General features: G+C 39.6%; 1 protein-coding gene across 1 annotated transcript; it reads right to left on the reverse strand.

The window, feature by feature from the left end:
* Positions 1-3,052: 3,052 nt before the first annotated feature.
* Positions 3,053-4,882, reverse strand: LOC116471615 (GTP-binding protein 8-like). The gene is given in 2 exon segments (XM_032158142.2): positions 3,053-3,791; positions 4,076-4,882. Coding segments are annotated over 2 exon segments (867 nt in total). The 5' UTR covers positions 4,651-4,882; the 3' UTR covers positions 3,053-3,499.
* Positions 4,883-18,542: the final 13,660 nt, after the last annotated feature.

Genomic DNA, 18,542 nt, shown 5'->3' on the forward strand with positions numbered 1-18,542 from the left:
TCTGCTTCCAGGGCAAAGTGAGGAAGGGAGGAAGAAACCTTGACTGCAGAGAAGGAAACCAGGCAGCTCTGGCACATTAAGGTCACAACAGTGTCTATTCTACTTATGAGAGTATTGAACCTGATGCCAATACTTCATCCCATTGTATCTCCCACTAGTTGCCTGTATCTATTCTAATGCCTTTCATCTACAATAGGCTAATTCATGGTTCTCTCTCTCCTTTTCTTTTCTTTTTTTTTTTTTTTTGAGACAGAGTCTTGCTCTGTCATTCAGACTGGAGGGCAGTGGCTCGATCGCAGCTCACTGCAACCTCTGCCTTCTGGGTTCAAGCCATTCTCCTGCCTCAGCCTCCTGAGTAGCTGGGACTACAGACATGCGCCGCCATGCCCGGCTAATTTTTTTGTATTTTTAGTAGAGATGAGGTTTCACTGTGTTGGCCAGGCTGGTCTTGAACTCCTGACCTCAGGTGATCCGCCTGCCTCGGCCTCCCAAAGTGCTGGGATTACCGATGCGAGGCACTGCCCCCGGCCTCTCTCTTCTTTTCTTATCTCACTATTTATTTATTTATTTATTTAGAGACAGACTCTTGCTTTGTCACCCAGGCTAGAGTGCAGTGTGTGATCATGGCTCATTGCAGCTTCAACCTCCCTAGGCTCAAGCGATCCTCCTACCTCAGCCTCCAAAGTAGCTGGGACTACAGACATGCACCACTGTACCTTGCTAATTTCTTGTTTATTTTTTGTAGAGACTAAGTCTCACTATGTTGCCCTGGTTGGTCTTGAACTCTTGAACTCAAGTGATGCACCCACCTCTGCCTCCCAAAGTGCTGGGATTACAGGCACGAGCCACTGCCCAGCCTCTAACTTTACTTTAAAAATAGGCTTCTTTGGTGTACAGTTCTATGAATTTTAACATATATATAGATAGATGCATATAATCACACCACAATCTGAATATAAAGAAGTTTCATCACCCCTCAAATGCCTTCATGGTATCCCTATAACATCACACCCTCACTTTATCCATAACCGCTGGTAAGCTAATTTATTTTCCGTAACTATAGTTTTAAAAAATTAAATATTTTAAATAATTTATTTTATTTTAAGTTACAGGATACATGTGCAGGATGTGCAGGCTTCTTACACAGGTAAACGTGTGCCATGGTGGTTTGCCGCACCTATCAACCAGTCACCTAGGTATTAAGCCCAGCATGCATTAGCTATTTATCCTGATGCTCTCTCTCCCCTGCTGCCCCCTCCACAGACCCCAGTGTGTGTTGTTCCCCTCCCTGTGTCCATGTGTTCTCACTGTATTTTCTGTAACTATAGTTTTATCCCTTAAAAATATTTAATACAATTTGAGAATATCACATAAATGGAATCAGATAAATATATAGATTAAATAGAATGTTACTTTTTGAATATGGCTTTCTTTCACTAAGCATAAGGCTTTTGACAAATAGACATTTTATTTATTTATTTATTTAGAGATGAGGCTTTCTCTGCCCCCCAGGCTGGAGTGCAGTGGTGCCATTTTGGCTCATTGCATCCTCCATCTCCCAGGTTCAAGCAATTCTTGTGCCTCAGCCTCCCTAGTAGCTGAAGTTACAGGTGAGTGCTACTATGCCTGGCTAATTTTCGTATTTTTAGTAGAGATGGGGTTTTGCCATGTTGGCCAGGCTGGTCTTGAATTCCTGGCTTCAAGTGATCCAACTGCCTCAGCCTCCCAAAGTGCTGGGATTACAGGCATGAGTCACCGTGCCTGGTAACATTTTTTATTTTAATGAATTCCAATTTATCAAGTTTTTTCTTTCATGGATCATGTTTTTGGTGTCATGTCTAAGAATTCTTTGTCTAACTACAGTTTATGAAGATTTTCTCGTATGTTTTCTTCTAAAAAGTTTTATAGTTTTATATTTTACATTTTTTATTAATTTTTTTCTTTTTTGCACACAAAACAATAAACATTTTCTAAAAATACATACAAACAAAAAGATGCATATCAAACATATTAGGAAGGTTGCACATGGGAAGACCGGGAATAGAAATGGGGGGTGGGAATGAAAGAAAATAAATGAGAGAGGGACTTTGTATGGATCAATGATAATAACTCAATCCTCTATGTCTTTGACAAAGAAGAAGGAGAAGGAAGAGGAAGAAAAAGAAAGTGGGATAAAGGATCAGAAAGGGAGGAAAATAGAAAAAATTAGAGTATGACTCCAGGGTAGACCTGTATTGTTGTTGCTGTGTTGGTTGGTTGGTTTGTTTGTTGTATTTTTCATATGTTTCGCCATGTTGGCCAAGCTGGTCTCAAACTCCTAGCCTCAAGTGATCAACCCGCCTCGGCCTCCCAGAGTGCTGGGACTACAGGGGTGAGCTACCATGTCCAGCCCCCACACTGCGTCTGGCCTCCGTGGTAGACCTCCCAGACGGGGCGGCCGGGCAGAGGCGCTCCTCACTTCCCAGACGATGGGCGGCCGGGCAGAGGCGCTCCTCACTTCCCAGACGATGGGTGGCCGGGCAGAGACGCTCCTCACTTCCCAGACGGGGTGGCCGGGCAGAGGCACTCCTCACATCCCAGACAATGGGCGGCCAGGCAGAGACGCTCCCCACCTCCCAGACGGGGCGGCCGGGCAGAGGCTGCAATCCTAGCACCCAGGGAGGCCAAGGCAGACGGCTGGGAGGCAGAGGCTGCAGGGAGCCGAGACCACGCCACCGCACTCCAGCCAGGGCAACACCCAGCACCGTGTGAGCAAGACTCCGTCTGCAGTCCCAGCACCTCGGGAGGCCGAGGCGGGTAGACCACTCAAGGCCAGGAGTTGGAGACCAGCCTCCCATTCATTTTAATCTTAATAGCTTTCAAGGTTACAGTAACAAATGAATTTCAGAGAAATCAAGTTGTCCAAGATCCAACATTTATAATAAACATTAGAACTAGAACTTGAATTCTGTTCTTTCGGTTGTTTCCAACATGGACTAACACATTTTATCAAGAATGTTTTCAGTATTCAAATAAGGACTCAAAAAAATAGGCTTACATAGTAACATTTATCCATCAACTTACCTATCGATGCTTAACAGAAAAGCAGCCTCCTTTTACCTAGCCCATTTTAACATTAAAAAAAAAATACACGTAGTAGACATATTCTTTAAAAGACAAAAGCCCAATAAAACGTCAAATCCTTCTGTACATAGTTGTAACAGGTTTTCATTTTATGGATGTGCTCTTGCTTGTCAGTTTGTTAAAATAGGGGAATCAGCTAGTAGCTGTTCTAATGAACACTGTAATTCAATTACTTACAAACTTTTTTCCCCCAGGCACAAATTCTTGTTTTGAGAAGGTGCAGGTTTTAAAGCTGAAGTGATCCTCCTGAAGTTACAGATGCACAACATTTAAAACAATGTTGAAATTCTTCTAGGTATTTAACTCCCAGTTAGCATAAAGCTTTTGTTTTTTTTTTTTTTTTTTTTTTTTGAATCTTCAGCTAACCTGGGAACCATTAGTCAAGATTTCCTGTTACACTGGCTATAAAGCATCTCAACAGATGGATTCCAGAAAAGGTCACAGCACTTACAGGAAACAACTGAGGAAAATATCCTTGAGTTTTCGTGTTAACAAATTTCTGGATCTGAAGCACCTGTTTTAAAAGATGTCCCTTGGAAGATCTGTCAATTTTTGTTAATACAATCACATAAGGTAATGCAAATTCTTCACACATTTCTATGGCAATATTGTCTGTTTTTTGAATTCCAACAACACTATCCACTAATAAAAATGTTCTCTTCACGTTCCTTCGTTCTTTTTTTTTTTTTTTTGAGATGGAGTCTCGCTCTGTCGCCCAGGCTGGAGTGTAGTGGCGCAATCTCGGCTCACTGCAAGCTCCGCCTCCCGGGTTCACGCCATTCTCGTGCCTCAGCCTCTCCGAGTAGCTGGGACTACAGGCGCCCGCCACCACGCCCAGCTAATTTTTTTGTATTTTTAGTACAGACGGGGTTTCACCGTGGTCTCGATCTCCTGACCTCGTGATCCGCCCGCCTCGGCCTCCCAAAGTGCTAGGATTACAAGCGTGAGCCACCGCGCCCGGCCCCTTCGTTCTTTTAGATAGGTCTCTACCATGTCAACAAAATCTTCAGGTGCTCTATAGCTATAACCTGGCATGTCCACCACTGTAAAATGTTTTCCAACTTTGAAAAAATTCATTTTCTTTGTGTGTCCTGGTTTTTTGGAGATTCTGACTTCAACCTCAGGGGCCAGTGAAAATAAAGCCTTGATCAGAGATGATTTTCCAACATTGCTTCTGCCGATAAAACACACCTCAGGCCGCGGAAGGTCCGGGGCGTGGTCGATACGGACCGCGGAGCTGACGTAGTCAATGCAGTTTCCTTCAGTGGCCGTGAAGACGTTGTCTGCCCTCGCTATGTCCTCCGGGCTCGGGTCAAAGATACGCAGGTGAAGGTCTTGCCTCCCGTGGGGGGCGAGGAACCGTTCTACTTCCTGCAGCGGGTACAGCAGCTTCCTCAGCTACTGCTTGGGCAGCCGCAGCACCTCAGCAAAAGCTTGGGACGTGCTGTTAGAGCGGCTCAGTCGCTCTAGCACCGCAGGCATTTCAAAGAGCCTTTCCGCTCCCAGCCGCAGCCCGGGCGCCGCCATTTTCCCTTCCCAGAAGACGGGCAGAGCTATATTTTACATTTTGAAGGTAAGATGTGAGGTTTAGGTCAACAGTTTTTTTTTTATTGCAGTTTTATTAGTGATTAGCACTGAAAAGTAGAAATGACTCAGAAGTCCGCCAGCAGGTAACTAGCATTGCAGTATATCCATTCAATTGAATACTACTCAGTAATAAAAAGAATAAACTATTGATACAAGCAGCAGAATAGATGAATCTCAGAATAATTGTACTAAGTGAAAGAACCAGATACAAATGAATATATGCAGTATGATTCCATCCTATTAAATTCTAGAAACAACAAACAAATCCATAGTAACTGAACATAGATTAGTGGTTGCCTGGGGCTAGGTAGGGCAGAAGTGAGGATCAACAAGGGGAACAAGGAAATTTTGGGGGTTGATGGCTGGGTTCACTGTCTTAATGGTGGTGATCAATTCTTAGGTATATAAATATGTCAATACCTATCAAATTGTATACAGGTATGTGGGGCTTATTTTATGGCAATTATATCTCAATAAAGCTGTCATAATGTTTTTATTAGTTATATATGAGCAGTATTTCACCACAGCTCATTTTAAAGATATTTTATAATTTATCCTCTATTTTTACAGCAAAATGGTCACATTTTTGTCAATTGATAATAAATTTTTTTTTTTTGTAGAGTTGGGGTTTTGCTATGTTGGCCAGGCTGGTCTCATACTCCTGGTTTCAAGTGATCCACCTGGCTCAGCCTCCCAAAATGCTGGATTACAGATGTGAGCCACCATGCCTGGCAGATAATAAATTCTTGAAAGATTCCCAATACCTTACCAACTTACACCTTAAATTAATCTTCCCATTTTCTTTGTCCAATTAAGTTTTAAAGCAAAATAATATAAATATTTGTAGACCCAAATTGTAAACACATTTCAGTTTTGAAGAACATGGAATTACAATTAGAACACAAAGTTTGCACTGTTACTTTTAAAACTTCTCTAGGGAAACGAGTTTTTCAACTTAAGAACACAATGTATTAAATTAGAAGGTATTTCCCTTCACTAATGAAAATTTTTGTTTTTTAATTATCTGTTTTCTTTCATATTTTGGTTTTAATGGTGACCAATTAATATTGCTTAAAGTTACAACTTAGACAAACACTTCAAATATCTTACCAAATTGTAGTTCTGGTTGTTCTCATATCATAATACGTAATCTAAAGGGTGATGACTCGAGATTTAAAAAATTAAATAACATGGCCATTCAATTTTCTCTAAAATGTTCCCTTCAGATATTAGGTCAACATTTTATTTGTTTTTTCCTTCTGCATATTGATATCAATTGTTCCATCACTATTTGCACTATTTATTGAAAAGATATCCTCCCTCCATTGAATTGCTTTTGCACTTTTGTCAAAAATCTATGAGCCACATCTATTTGGGTCAATTTCTGGGTTCTCTATGCTGTTCCACTAATCTTTGTCTACATTTCTGCTAATATCATGCTCTCTTGATTAAAGTCTTAAAATATAGGAGAGTGATTTCTCCAAATTTATTCTTTTTTTTCAAAATTATTTTAGCTATTCTAGTTACTTTGTCTTTCCATATAAATTTTAGAATTAACTCTTCTATAGCCACAAAAAATCATGCTGGAATTTTTATTGACATTGTATTAAATCTATAGATCAATTTGGGGATAATTGATATCTTTACTATGTTGAGCCTTCAGACCTTTATCATTGTATGTCTCTCAATTTATTTAGATTTTCTTTAATGTCTTTCATTAGCATTCTGTAGTTTTCAGCATACAGATCTAGAAAATGTTCTGTTAGATGTATACTCATTTCACTTTTAAGGAACCTATTATACATGGTAGTGCTTTTAAAATCAGCTTACAAATATGTATTGCTAAAATATAGAAATATCATGGATATTTGTGTCTTCACTTAGTATCTTGTGATTATGTTAAACTCACTTGTAAGTTCTAGGAGTATTTTTGCAGGACTGTTTCATTTTCCTCCAGACTGGCCTTTGAAGTCTTGACCTTTCTTCCAGCCCTTTCTTAAATACAATTCCTTCTCTGAGGCCTTTCTAGTTCCCTTTACCAGATGTGATTTCTTCTTCCATTAAATATAGAAATCATTTTGTCCCTACATGTCACTTGTCTTTTTTTGTCTATATTATGGTGAACTGAATATTTCACTTATTCCTCAGTACAATACGGGATTATCATAGTGTTAAATACTTTTAATCACAATTCTGTCTTTTCTCACTCTGGAATATTGGGCAAATTTTTAAATCTTTTTGGCCTTCAGTTTTCTTTTCATTTGTAATGAGTGAAATAATAATTATTTTGTAGATTTATTGTGAGAATAATGCATGTTAGGTGCTCACTAAATATTAGGGTTTTTTCCCCTTTAGAGTTATACATTCTTGAGAACTTATTGCTACATACTTGCTTGAGTTCTCTGCAGTATCTGGGATGAAGTACAGATATATGTTTAATTGTATCAACAGAACTTAGCAGAGGACAAGGCACACTATATGTTTAGTGAACTCTGGTCTTACAACTCTTTATTGTATCTGTAACAAATTTTAATATTATGTGATTGTGAGGATCATTAGGAAATTAGCCAACTTGCAGCATTAAAATAAGCAAAGCATGCAGAGAAAGTAAATTATACCAGATTCTCTAGGCAGCTATTAAACTAAATTGAGGTCATCATTAGCTGAGTAAGGGAAATGGTTAGAGGAGGGCAAGAAAATGGTACCCTTTAGTGAGCTACCAGAAGAGCAAATTTTACAGCAACTGAAGAATGGATGATATTATGGTTTGAATGTGTGCCCTAGAATTTATATATTGGAAACTTAATCCCCAGTGCAACAGTATTGGGAGGTGGGGCTTAATGGAAGTTGTTTACATCACAAGGGTTCTGCACTCATAAACAGATTAATGCTGTTATAAAAAGGGCTTGTGGGAGTGGATTCCCTCTTTTGTACTCTTGCCCTTCCACCTTCCACCATTTTGATAATACAGCAAGAAGGCCCTCACCAGATGCTGGCACTTTGATCTCAAAATTTCCAGCCTCCAGAAGTGTGAACCAATACATTTCTGTTCATTACAAATTAACTAATCTAAGGAATTTTGTTATAGCAGCACAGAATGGACTAAGACAAATGAGGGTATGAGGAGGACTACCAGTTTAAAAGAGATTACTCTGGGATTTCAGGTAGAAAGGCAAGCAGGGGAGCATTATGCTCTTTGTATTAGAGGAGAGGAAGAGTAGTATCTTCACCATCACTGGTGACCAGGAAGTTTACTGGCAGGGTTAGAATTCTTGTTGCTATCACAGTGCCACTAGGCTATCTGACAGACTGAGTCTAGAAGCATCTGTTTGTGCTCTACATAACAAATAGAAATGACTTTAGCTTTCAGAAACTTGAAGTTAACTGGGATCTTAGTCAGTTGGGGCTGCTATAACAAAAATGCCGTGGACTAGGTGGCTTAAACAGCAAACATTTATTTCTTAACAGTTCCACAGGCTGGGAAGTCCAAGATCAAGGAGCTAGCAGATCTAATGTCTGGTGACAGCCCACTCCTTAGCTTGTAGACAGCTGCCTTCTCTCTACATCCTTATATGACTGAGAGCTCTTTTTTTTAAGGACACTAATCACATTTACAAGGGCTTTACTCTCGTGACCTAATTACCTCCCAAAAGCCTTACTTCCAAATACCATCATATGGGGGTTCACGTTTCAACATATGGATTTTGGGGGAACACAAACATTCAGTTCATAGCACTAAGAAAGCAAAATGATTTGCAGAAAGTGCTGACATCTAAATATTAGCTGGGTCAGTCTGTGGACCAAGAAAAAGAAGGGAAATATTTGTGGGATCTTAGCATTACAGACTATGATGCATCGGTTAATGTGTGTGTGTGTCATTTAGAGTATATAAATGAAGCTTGTTCTCATGTTGCAGTCTAAGAGCAGGTGGTGTTCCTGAGGAAGTCCAGCAGGGTGCACTAAGAGGCCAGGGGAAGAAAACACACTGGGAAATTGTGCAACCTCATAGGAGCTGAGCATAATATTAAGTTTATCATGACCTTCAATGCAGAATTACCTAGGTGAGGATGGGAGGGTATTGCGACAGAAAAAGATAAAAGGTAGCAGTCAAACATCACAAAGTATTTCTGGAATACTATTTAAAAATACCACTTAAGCATTTAATCTTTGTATCTAGATTAAAAAGTTGTCCTGCAAAGATTCACATGCTTTGCCACTAAAACAAGCTATAGGAATTTTGTTCAATAATTTTATTCTTTACAATATGAGCCTGGTGCATACTAGGTAAGATGTTTTTCACAGCTCTTGGAAATAGTTATGCCTTTATCATGCATATGAAAGAAGATAGGGATAGTAGGTCCTATGGTTTGAATGTTCCCTCCAAAACTTGTTAAATTTAATTGTCATTGTGACAGCATTAAGAGAGGCAACTGTTAACAGGTGATTAGGTCACAAGTCTCTGTCTTCTTCATAAATTGATTAATGTAATAATCACAGGAGCACATTATTATTGTGGGAATGGGTTAGTTATTGTGACAGTAGACTTGTAAGGCAACCGTTAATAGGTGATTAGGTCACAAGGTTTCTGTCCTCCTCAAATTTATTAATGTCATAATCACAGGAGTACATTATTATTGTGGAAATGGGTTAGTTATTGTGAGAGTAGTCTTGTTATAAAAGTGAGGTTGCATCCCTCTTGCTGTCTCTCTCATGTTCTCTTGCTCTTCTTCCTTCTGCCATGGGATGACACAACAGGAAGGCCCTCATCAGATGCAGGCACCTCAACTTAGGCTTCTCAGCCACCAGAACTGTAAGAAATAAATATCTGTTCTTTGTAAATTGCCCAGTTTCATGTACCATGCTATACCAGCAGAAAATGGACTAAGATACAAAATTGGTACCATGAAGTGGGGCCATTGCTATTAAAAATGTTGAAGTGACTTTGAAAGTAGGTAATGGATAGATGTTAGAAGAATTTTGAGGAGCAGGCTAGAAAAAGCCTAGATTGCTATAAAAAGAGCAGTAAGAGTGATTCTGGTGAGAGTTGAGAATAAATGTAAAGAAGCCTGGAACTTCTTAGATATTACTTGATTGGTCATGATTAGAATGTTGGTAGAAACATGAATGGTAAAGGCCATTCTGATGAGGTCTCAATGGAAATGAGGAACAAAGTATTGTAAACTGGCATAAAAGTTATTTTTGTGACACAGTTGTAAGGAACTTAGCAGAATTGTGTCCATGTCCTAGGACTCTATGGAAGACAAATCTAAGAGTACTGAACTAGAATGTGTGGCGGAAGAAATTTCTAAGCAAAACATTGAAGCAGCTGCATGGCTACTTTTATCTGCGTACAGTACGATGTGAGAGGAGAGATATTAGAGACAGAATTTATAATAAAAGGGAAGCAGAGCAGAAAAACTTGAAAAATTTGGAGCATAGCCATTGTATTAGTCAGAGTACTCTGGAGTGACAGAACTAATAGGATAGAGGTATATATAAAGGGGAGTTTATCAAGGAGTATTGACTCACATGATCACCAGGGGAGGTCCCACAATAGGCCGTCTGCAAACTAAGGAGCACGGAAGCCAGTCCAGTCCCAAAGCTGAAAAATTTGGAGTCTGACGTTTGAGGGCAGAAGCATACAGCATGGGAGAAAGATATAGGCTGTGAGGTTAAGCCAGTTTAGTCTTTTAACATTCTTCTGCCGCTTTTATTCTGGCTGGGTTGGCAGCTGAATAGATTGTATCCACCCAGATTGAGGGTGGGCCTGCCTTTCCCATTCCACTGACTCAAATGTAAATCTTTTTTTGGCAACACCATCACAGACACACCCAGGAATGCCAAATCCTTCAATCCAACCTAGTTGACACTCAGTATTAACTATCACAGCCATGTAAACAGTGAAAAGGACTTTTACATTTGCTTTAGAAGAGCAAACCAAGGGTCTAGCCAAGCAACTATTTGCTAAAGAGATTGGTATGGATAGAGGAGAGCCAGGGGCTAGTTTTCAAGACAATGGGAGAATGACCCAGAAGGCATTTCAGAGATCCTCCAGGCAAGCTATGAACTTGAGGGCAAAGTTTCCAGAGAGGCACCCAAGGGAGCTCAGGATTTGCTGTCCAGGGTTATCCCAGACTTTGGTCCCCAAATTCTGGTGCAGCACAGCTTAGCTGCCTCATTTTTTTTGTCTCAAGTGGGCCCAGTACAGCTCAATCAACCACTCAGGAAGGTACAAAACGTAAACCTTGGCAATGTCTATGTGGTACTAATTCTGCAAACAGACAGAATACAAGAGCTGTAACTTTTTCCACTTAGATTTCAAAGGATGTCATAGACAGCCTGGGCACAGGCAGAAATGTCTCAGGGGTGGAGCCACCATAGACAGCCACCACCAAGGCAATGCCCAGCAGAACTGTGGAGTTGGGGTCACTGCAGAGTCCCCACTTGGGCAACACTTACTGGGAGCTATGGGAGTGGGGCAGCTGTCAAGACCCCAGGACTGTAGAGCTACCAGCATGCCAACTCTAGCTGGGGAAAGCCACAGGCATGAGACTAATCCATGAGAGCTGTTGGGTAGACTGAGCCTAGCAAAGCCTCATGTGGGGCTGCCTAAGGCCTTGGGGGCCCAACCCCAGCCCAGAGTGCCCAGAATAGGGGACATGGAATCAAATAAGATTATTCTTCAGATTTACACCTTAATGTTGTTTTCTTTGTTGGATTTTGGACTTAACTTGTTACAGCTACCCTTTTTTCTTGCCTACTTCACCCTTTTGGAATGAGAATGGTTATCCTATATCTTGGCTATTTTGGAAGCACGTAACTTGTTAATTTCACAGGCTTACAGCTGGAAATAAATTTGTTTAAAGATGAATCATGCCTCGAGTATCACTCACATTTGATTCAGATGAGATTCTGGACTTTGGACTTTTGAGTTGGTGCTGAAATCAGTAAGACTTTTGGGGCTATTGGCATAAAATGAATGTATTTTGTATATGAAAAGGACATAAGTTGTGAGGTGCCAGGGGTGGAATTCTATTGTTTAAATGTTCCCTCTAAAATTTATGTTGAAATGTAATTGCCATTATAGCAGTATTGTAAAGCAGGACTATTAAGAACTGATTATGCCATGAGGGCTCCACCCTCATGAAAGGATTAATGTCATTATCTCAGGAGTGGGTTAGTAATTGCAAGATTGGGCTTTTTATATAAGTGAGTTCAGCTCCCTCCTGCTCCCTCTCTCATCCTCTCATTCCTTTCTGCCATGGTATGACATAACAAGAAAGCACTTAGCAGATGGGGGCCCCCTGACTTTGGACTTCCAGCCTCTAGAACTGTAAGAAATAAATGTCTTTTTTTGATAATTATATCTAGACATTATTCAGTTACATCAGTGTTTGAGAGAGAGTGAGGTCAATCTGAATTCAGTGTCTTTTTTCACAGCTTTAGTTCACCAAGAAATGGGAAGAAAAATCAGAGGGGAACAGTTGACACCACTCATTGAATATGCCATTCTTTTCTCACTGAGGTGAAATGTGAGCTTCAGCATATGCCGAATGATTACATATCCCCAAGTCTGTTTTTAGATATGAATTTATTTTGTTGATTTATTTGCCTAGTTCTCTTCCAACATTATGTTATTTTACTAATGTTTTGGTATTTATTTTATTTTTATTTAATAAACATTTACTTAACACTACATGCTGAACATTATTTTTGGTGATTTATAACTTTGAAATCATTTCATCTTCAAATAAACTTACGAAGTGGGTCCCATTGATTGAATCCATTTTACAGGTTAGGAAACTGAAGCACTGGGAGGAGTGACATAAATTCTAGATCCCCCAACCTATGTTCAGTAAAAATGCCAGTGCCCTCCTAAGAGTCCCAGGAATTCTAAAGTACTTGTTTTCTCATGGTAACTGATCCAATTTTTTTTCCCCTAGGAGTTATTAACATCAGTTGAGTCTCACTACACAGAGCTGTTTTGTGCTGTCTGCCTTGTACTTCTCAAGCTAAGAAAAACCACCATTTTTCTTGTCCCTGAAACACTCCTTTTCCCACAAGGTTTTTTTTATGTCATAGTCATATTTACTGAAGGTTTGACAATTGGACAACTGTTATTACATCTCAGGACTTAAAAGTCCTTTAGTTCACTATCAGGGACATGTCATTGGCTAATATTTCTCATTTCCAGTATCTAGATACCTAATCAATGTATCTATCTGTATATATTCTTTTTCTCTTCTTCCTCTTTCTTCCCCTCCCCCTCCTCTTTCTCCCCTTCCTTTCTTCCTCCCCCTCCCTTTCCTTTTCCCTCTCTCCCTCAATCCTCCTCCTCCTCCTCCTTCTTCTCCTTTTCCTCCTCCTCCTCTTTCTCCTTCTTCTTCTTCCCTGTTCCCCCACCACGCTCTTTCCCCTTTTGTTTTGTATTCCCTTGCCTCAAAATCATATACATAAAAGATGAGCTTTTATATACAAAGTTGCTAAAAGAATGAAATGGGCATGTCCTCTGGATTGAAATTATTCCAACTCACTTAGGGACAGAAACAGCTGCAGGAAATGGTAGACTTAAATAGTAATTTACCCCTTCCTTCTCATCATCATTAAAATATTGCTTGTGAATTTATAGTTGTGTTTATAATCCCAGATATTCAGGCAGCTTAGGTGAGAGGATTGCTTGAGGCTAAGAGTTTGAAGCTGCAGTAAACTATGATTGTACCTGTTAATAGCCATTGCTCTCTAGCCCTGAGCAACATAGGGAGACCCTGTCTAATAATATTAATATTTGTGTTTAGTAAGCTTAAACTCATAGACTGTTAGAACTGGCAGTCTAAGTCTTCTTTTATAGACCAGTAATTCTGAAACTTGGTTGTGCATTAGAATCTCCTGGGACCTTTACAAAATACTGATGTCTGGGAACAGTGCTTGTTATTCTGATTAAATTAGTTTGGAGTGTTGTCTGGCCATCAGGAATTTTTGTGAAGCTCGAAGGTGATTCTAAGGTACAGTCAAGTTGAGAATGACTGTTACTGATCCAGAAAAAGAAATCTACACAAGATCAATACAATTGGGAACAGAGCTAGAGTTAAATTCAGCATGGTATTTAAGTCCAAGTTTTACTGTTATCTTGGGTAAGTTTCTTTCTTTTTTCTTTTCTTTCTTTTTTTTTTCTGGAGATGGAGTCTTGCTCTGTCACTCAGGCTGGAGTGCAGTGGTGCGATCTCAGCTCACTGCAACATCCGCCTCCCGGGTTCAAGCGATTATCCTGCCTCAGCCTCCAGAGTAGCTGGGATTACAGGCGCCCGCTACCATGCCCGGCTGATTTTTGTATTTTTGATAGAGATGGGGTTTCAACATGTTGGTCAGGTTGGTCTCAAACTCCTGACCTCAGGTGATCTGCCTGCCTCAGCCTGCCAAAGTGCTGGGATTACAGGCATAAGCCACTGCGCCCGGCTGCCTTGGGTAAGTTTCTTAATGGTTCTCCGAGTCACTCTGCACACCACTTGTACTCTGTCTGGGTTTGAAGTAGGACACGGTGAGAGCTGGCATGGTAGAGAACAAGGACATATGTGCATGCACACGGGAGTGCTACTGCTTTTTTAGGAGTCACTCCTGGCATATTTAAAATAATTATTTACTTTCAATTAAAATAATAAAAACAAGGGCTCTTTTAGCCAGGTCGATAAAGGAAAGAGAAGGAGGTTAAGGAAAGGATAATAGAGAACAGCTGTTTTCAATGTATTGCAAAGCCCCTTGTATTGAATTACCCTGTGTAATGAATTACCACAAACTTAGCAGCATAAAAGAACACCCATATTAGCTTACAGTTTTGTAGGTCAGAAGTCTGGCATGGCATGGCTGGGTTCTCTGCTCAGGGTTTCATGAGGCTGAAACCAAGATGTTGGCCACATGAGGTTCTTTTCAAAAGGCTCTGAGGAAAAAATCCTCTTCCAAGCTCATTCTTACCATTGGCAAAAATTCATTCCTTTTGGCTCTAAAACAGGCCATGTTTCCTGGCTGGCTGGGAGCTGGGAGCTCCTCTGAACTCCTACTGATCACTTGCATCCTTGCTTAGCTATCCTCTCCATCTTCAAGCCAGGGATGTGTGTTGATCAAATCTTTGTTATGCTCTGAATTTTTGACTTCCTCTTCTGCCATTTGCTAGAGATTTGTTTTTAAAGAGCTCATGTGACTAGGTCATGTCCATTAGATAATCTCCTCATGTTAACGTTGACTGATTTGGAATCTTGACTCTCTTTGCAAAACTCTAGGTACAGCAGTTCCTAGATTAGTGTTGGATTGAATAACTCAGAGAAGGTATATGTACACAAGGCACAAGGAATCTTAGGGCCACCTTAAAATTCTGCCTACCACATTCTATTCAAGATTCATACATGGTTTGGAAGCTTCTTATTTCCTATACCATCCTTAATTCTGAGAGTAGTGTTGAAATATTATTGAAAGGCTTTCATGATACACTGGCTAAAGAGCAAATTTGTTTAATAAAATAAACTAATCAAACAGCCAATCAACTTAATCCCTGAAATATAGAAAGTAATCAACCTTCATTCCCCACAAGTGTTAAAGTGAGGAACTATTTTCTCTTCACCAAAATTTTTCTCATGAACAAGAGTAGGAACAGCATTCTGGGGCAGAAACAGTACAAAAACGGGCATACAGAGCGAAAATTTGCCTTGCTTTCCAGAAACTGGAAGTCAAGAGCTTAAGCTATGGAGTAGCTTGGTCACGTTTATGCTTTAGAAATATCAGCTTCTCATCAGAGGACAGATGGCGGATGGTGGTGGTGGTGAAGCAGCTACATTTTCTGGGGTACTCAGGCTTCATCGTCTTCTGCCAGGAAAATTTAGGACATAGACACACATGAGGAGTTTAGGAGCGGAGGTTGAATAAGCAAAAGAAAGAGAAAGAAAAATAGCTTCTCTCTAGTGAGAGAGAGGGGACTTCCAAGAGGAAAAGGCCAGCTAGCGGCGGATGTGCTGGATTGTTTGGTCAGGTTTGAGGAGGCGGTGTCTGATTTACATAGAGCTCACAGATTAGTTCGATCAGGTACGACGTTTACATATCAAATATCATATAATTATTAAAATAGTTCTTAGATACGTATTGGAAACACCCAAAGAGCTTTATAATCTACTCATGCCTGGGTTCCATCTCAGAAATTCATACTTAATTGGCATGAGGGCTGGGGAATGAAAAGATCTCCGGATGCTTCATCTATGCAACCAAGGTAGACCACCTACAAGTTGTGGGTGTGGAGAAGTTCAGGAGTCAACAGAGATCTCCAGAAAGTCTAGTATTTCCTATATCCCTTAGATTTCTTAGATTTCACCAAATATTCGTGTTTTGGATCTAACTATATGTAAAAACTAGTAATGAAAAATGAAAATCTCTGTGTGTAGAGATATTGGCAAAGTTATACTAAGAAATAGTATAGTAAAAGATCCTAAACCGTAATTCCTTTGCGACAAAGAAATTTTGGCTAATTTTTACTATTTGTAAGGCACTTTAAGGGCAATATCTATTTTATCTCATTTTACCTTTACAGTAAAGCTCTGAGGGAGATATTATTAATCCTAATTTTACAAATGATGAAACTGAGGCACAACTATTAAAATGCAGAGTCATAATTTAAGCCTTGACTGTCAGTCTGTTGAATTTCAAAGCTGATGCTCTTAGCCAAACAATTGTACTTACTGATAACTTTGAAAACTATAATGCAGCTTCAACAAGTTAAGACATTTATTTTGTCATTATCACCTATTAAAGAACAGAAAATATACATAACAAATACACTTGTGCACTTAATTTAAGATTTCCATATACACACATGAATGGATCCAGTAACAGGAAGACCTATGTACCATATTTATTAATATGGCAAATTAAATGACATCTCTAGAAAGCTAAGTTTAACATAGCTAACCTGTGGAATAAGGATTATAAAGGGGATTTGTGTGATGGAGCAGAAATGAACTAGAGATTAGGAAACTTGAGTCAGTGACCTCTCCCAACCTGCCTCTCCCAACCTAGAAGAGTTCCAGGACCCTGAGTTAGCTACTGTCCTTCTTTGCCTCTGGGTGTCCGAAGTTGTACAATGTAGCATAAGCGTTGAGTTATCTTTTAGAGCCTTTCTGTTTAAAAAGGCAATTTTTTTAATGATTTGAAGCTATTGTGTATCTGTTTTCTTCGGCACTTATTCATTTATCTGTTTATTAGTCTTCAATTATTTGTTTTACGGTTGAAATTCAATTTTATATCAGAGAAATAATTTAGTAATGGTAAAATAAATGATGATTATTATGATAATAGCATAGGTTTATCAAACACTAAATTATAGACACATTTATGAATTATGTATGTTAACTCATTTGATCCTCATGACAGTCCGAAGAAATAGGAACTACTATTATTACCCCCATTTTAGAACTGATGAAGCAAAGAAGTCACAGTACTGATGGTAGGCAGCCTTCCTGAGGTTGCAAAGCCAGCATATGGCAGAATAATGAGGTAGTTCAGTCTGGAATATTTTCTTTAAACTGTTTTACACTCTGCCTTCCAATGGTTTCGGTGCTATAAATGGGAGATTTACATGCTTATTTAATGGAGTTTATTTAATAACACATTACAATTTGAGGAACCCCCAAATGTTAAGACTGTTATCTACATTTCAATGGTATTTAACTTAACAGAATTCTTTCTCTCTACCACCCTCCCCTGACACATACTGACACACGTATATGCACATACTATCTCTTGAAACCCATTCTTTATTTTATATATGGCCCACGTGACAGATAATCTCTGGGGTATTCCTCTCTGAGAACAATATAAATATCATATTTAGAAAAGATAAGAGCATCTGTTTTTATGTTCAGGACATGATATCTTCTGACTTTTCTCTGCCTTCTGGGAATTTGATTAAAACAATAAAATAGAGCTACAAGAGTTTGTCACCTAATGATAGCAAAAGGCAACAGCACATAGTTAATCCCTTCTATGCACAATGTTGCCTTATATGCACATTCATCCAAAAATTAATGATGCCAGTCATATCAATAAAGGGCAACGAGCTGACTGCAGAGTCTGAGGGATTGGCTGATTATACAGCAGTGTTTTAAGTCTCAGCTGTAAAGATCTAGAAAATACACAGTGGCACAGGAAGTTGCCTTTGCTGTGGCGGTTGGTTACCATGGTTTCTGGGTCTAAAGGTAGAACTGTTGCAGCAGAGAGGCTTCTGAGTAGAAACCCTTATTCCTAAGGCAAAATATGGAATTGCAGCAATAATCTAGATAATTCTCACAATGTGGAGCAAAAGTAGCTTTTTTTTTTTTTTCTTTTTCTTCCAGGGATGATCTGTCTGGATGGTAACTTTAAATCATTTCCCATTGTCAGCATAACATGCTGCCACCCCTCCTGGAACATGTGGCTTAGCGGGAGATAGACAGCACTGTGCTTTATTTATTTATTTAAAATTATACTTAAGTTCTGAGATATATGTGCAGAACATGCAGGTTTGCTACATAGGTATACATGTGCCATGGTGGTTTGCTGTACTCATCAACCCATCATCTACATTAGGTATTTCTCCTAATGCTATCCCTCGCCCTGCCCCACACCACTGACAGGCCCCAGTGTGTGATGTTCCCATCTCTGTGCCCATATGTTCTCATTGTTCACTTCCCACTTATGAGTGAGAACATGTGGTGTTTGTTTTTCCGTTCCTGTGTTAGTTTGCTAAGAATGATGGTTTCAAGCTCCATCCATGTCCCTGCAAAGGACATGAACTCATTCTTTTTTTATGGCTGCATAGC

The sequence above is a fragment of the Hylobates moloch genome, unplaced genomic scaffold (genome assembly GCF_009828535.3).
Source record: "Hylobates moloch isolate HMO894 unplaced genomic scaffold, HMol_V3 SCAFFOLD_2, whole genome shotgun sequence".
Classification (NCBI taxonomy): domain Eukaryota; kingdom Metazoa; phylum Chordata; class Mammalia; order Primates; family Hylobatidae; genus Hylobates; species Hylobates moloch.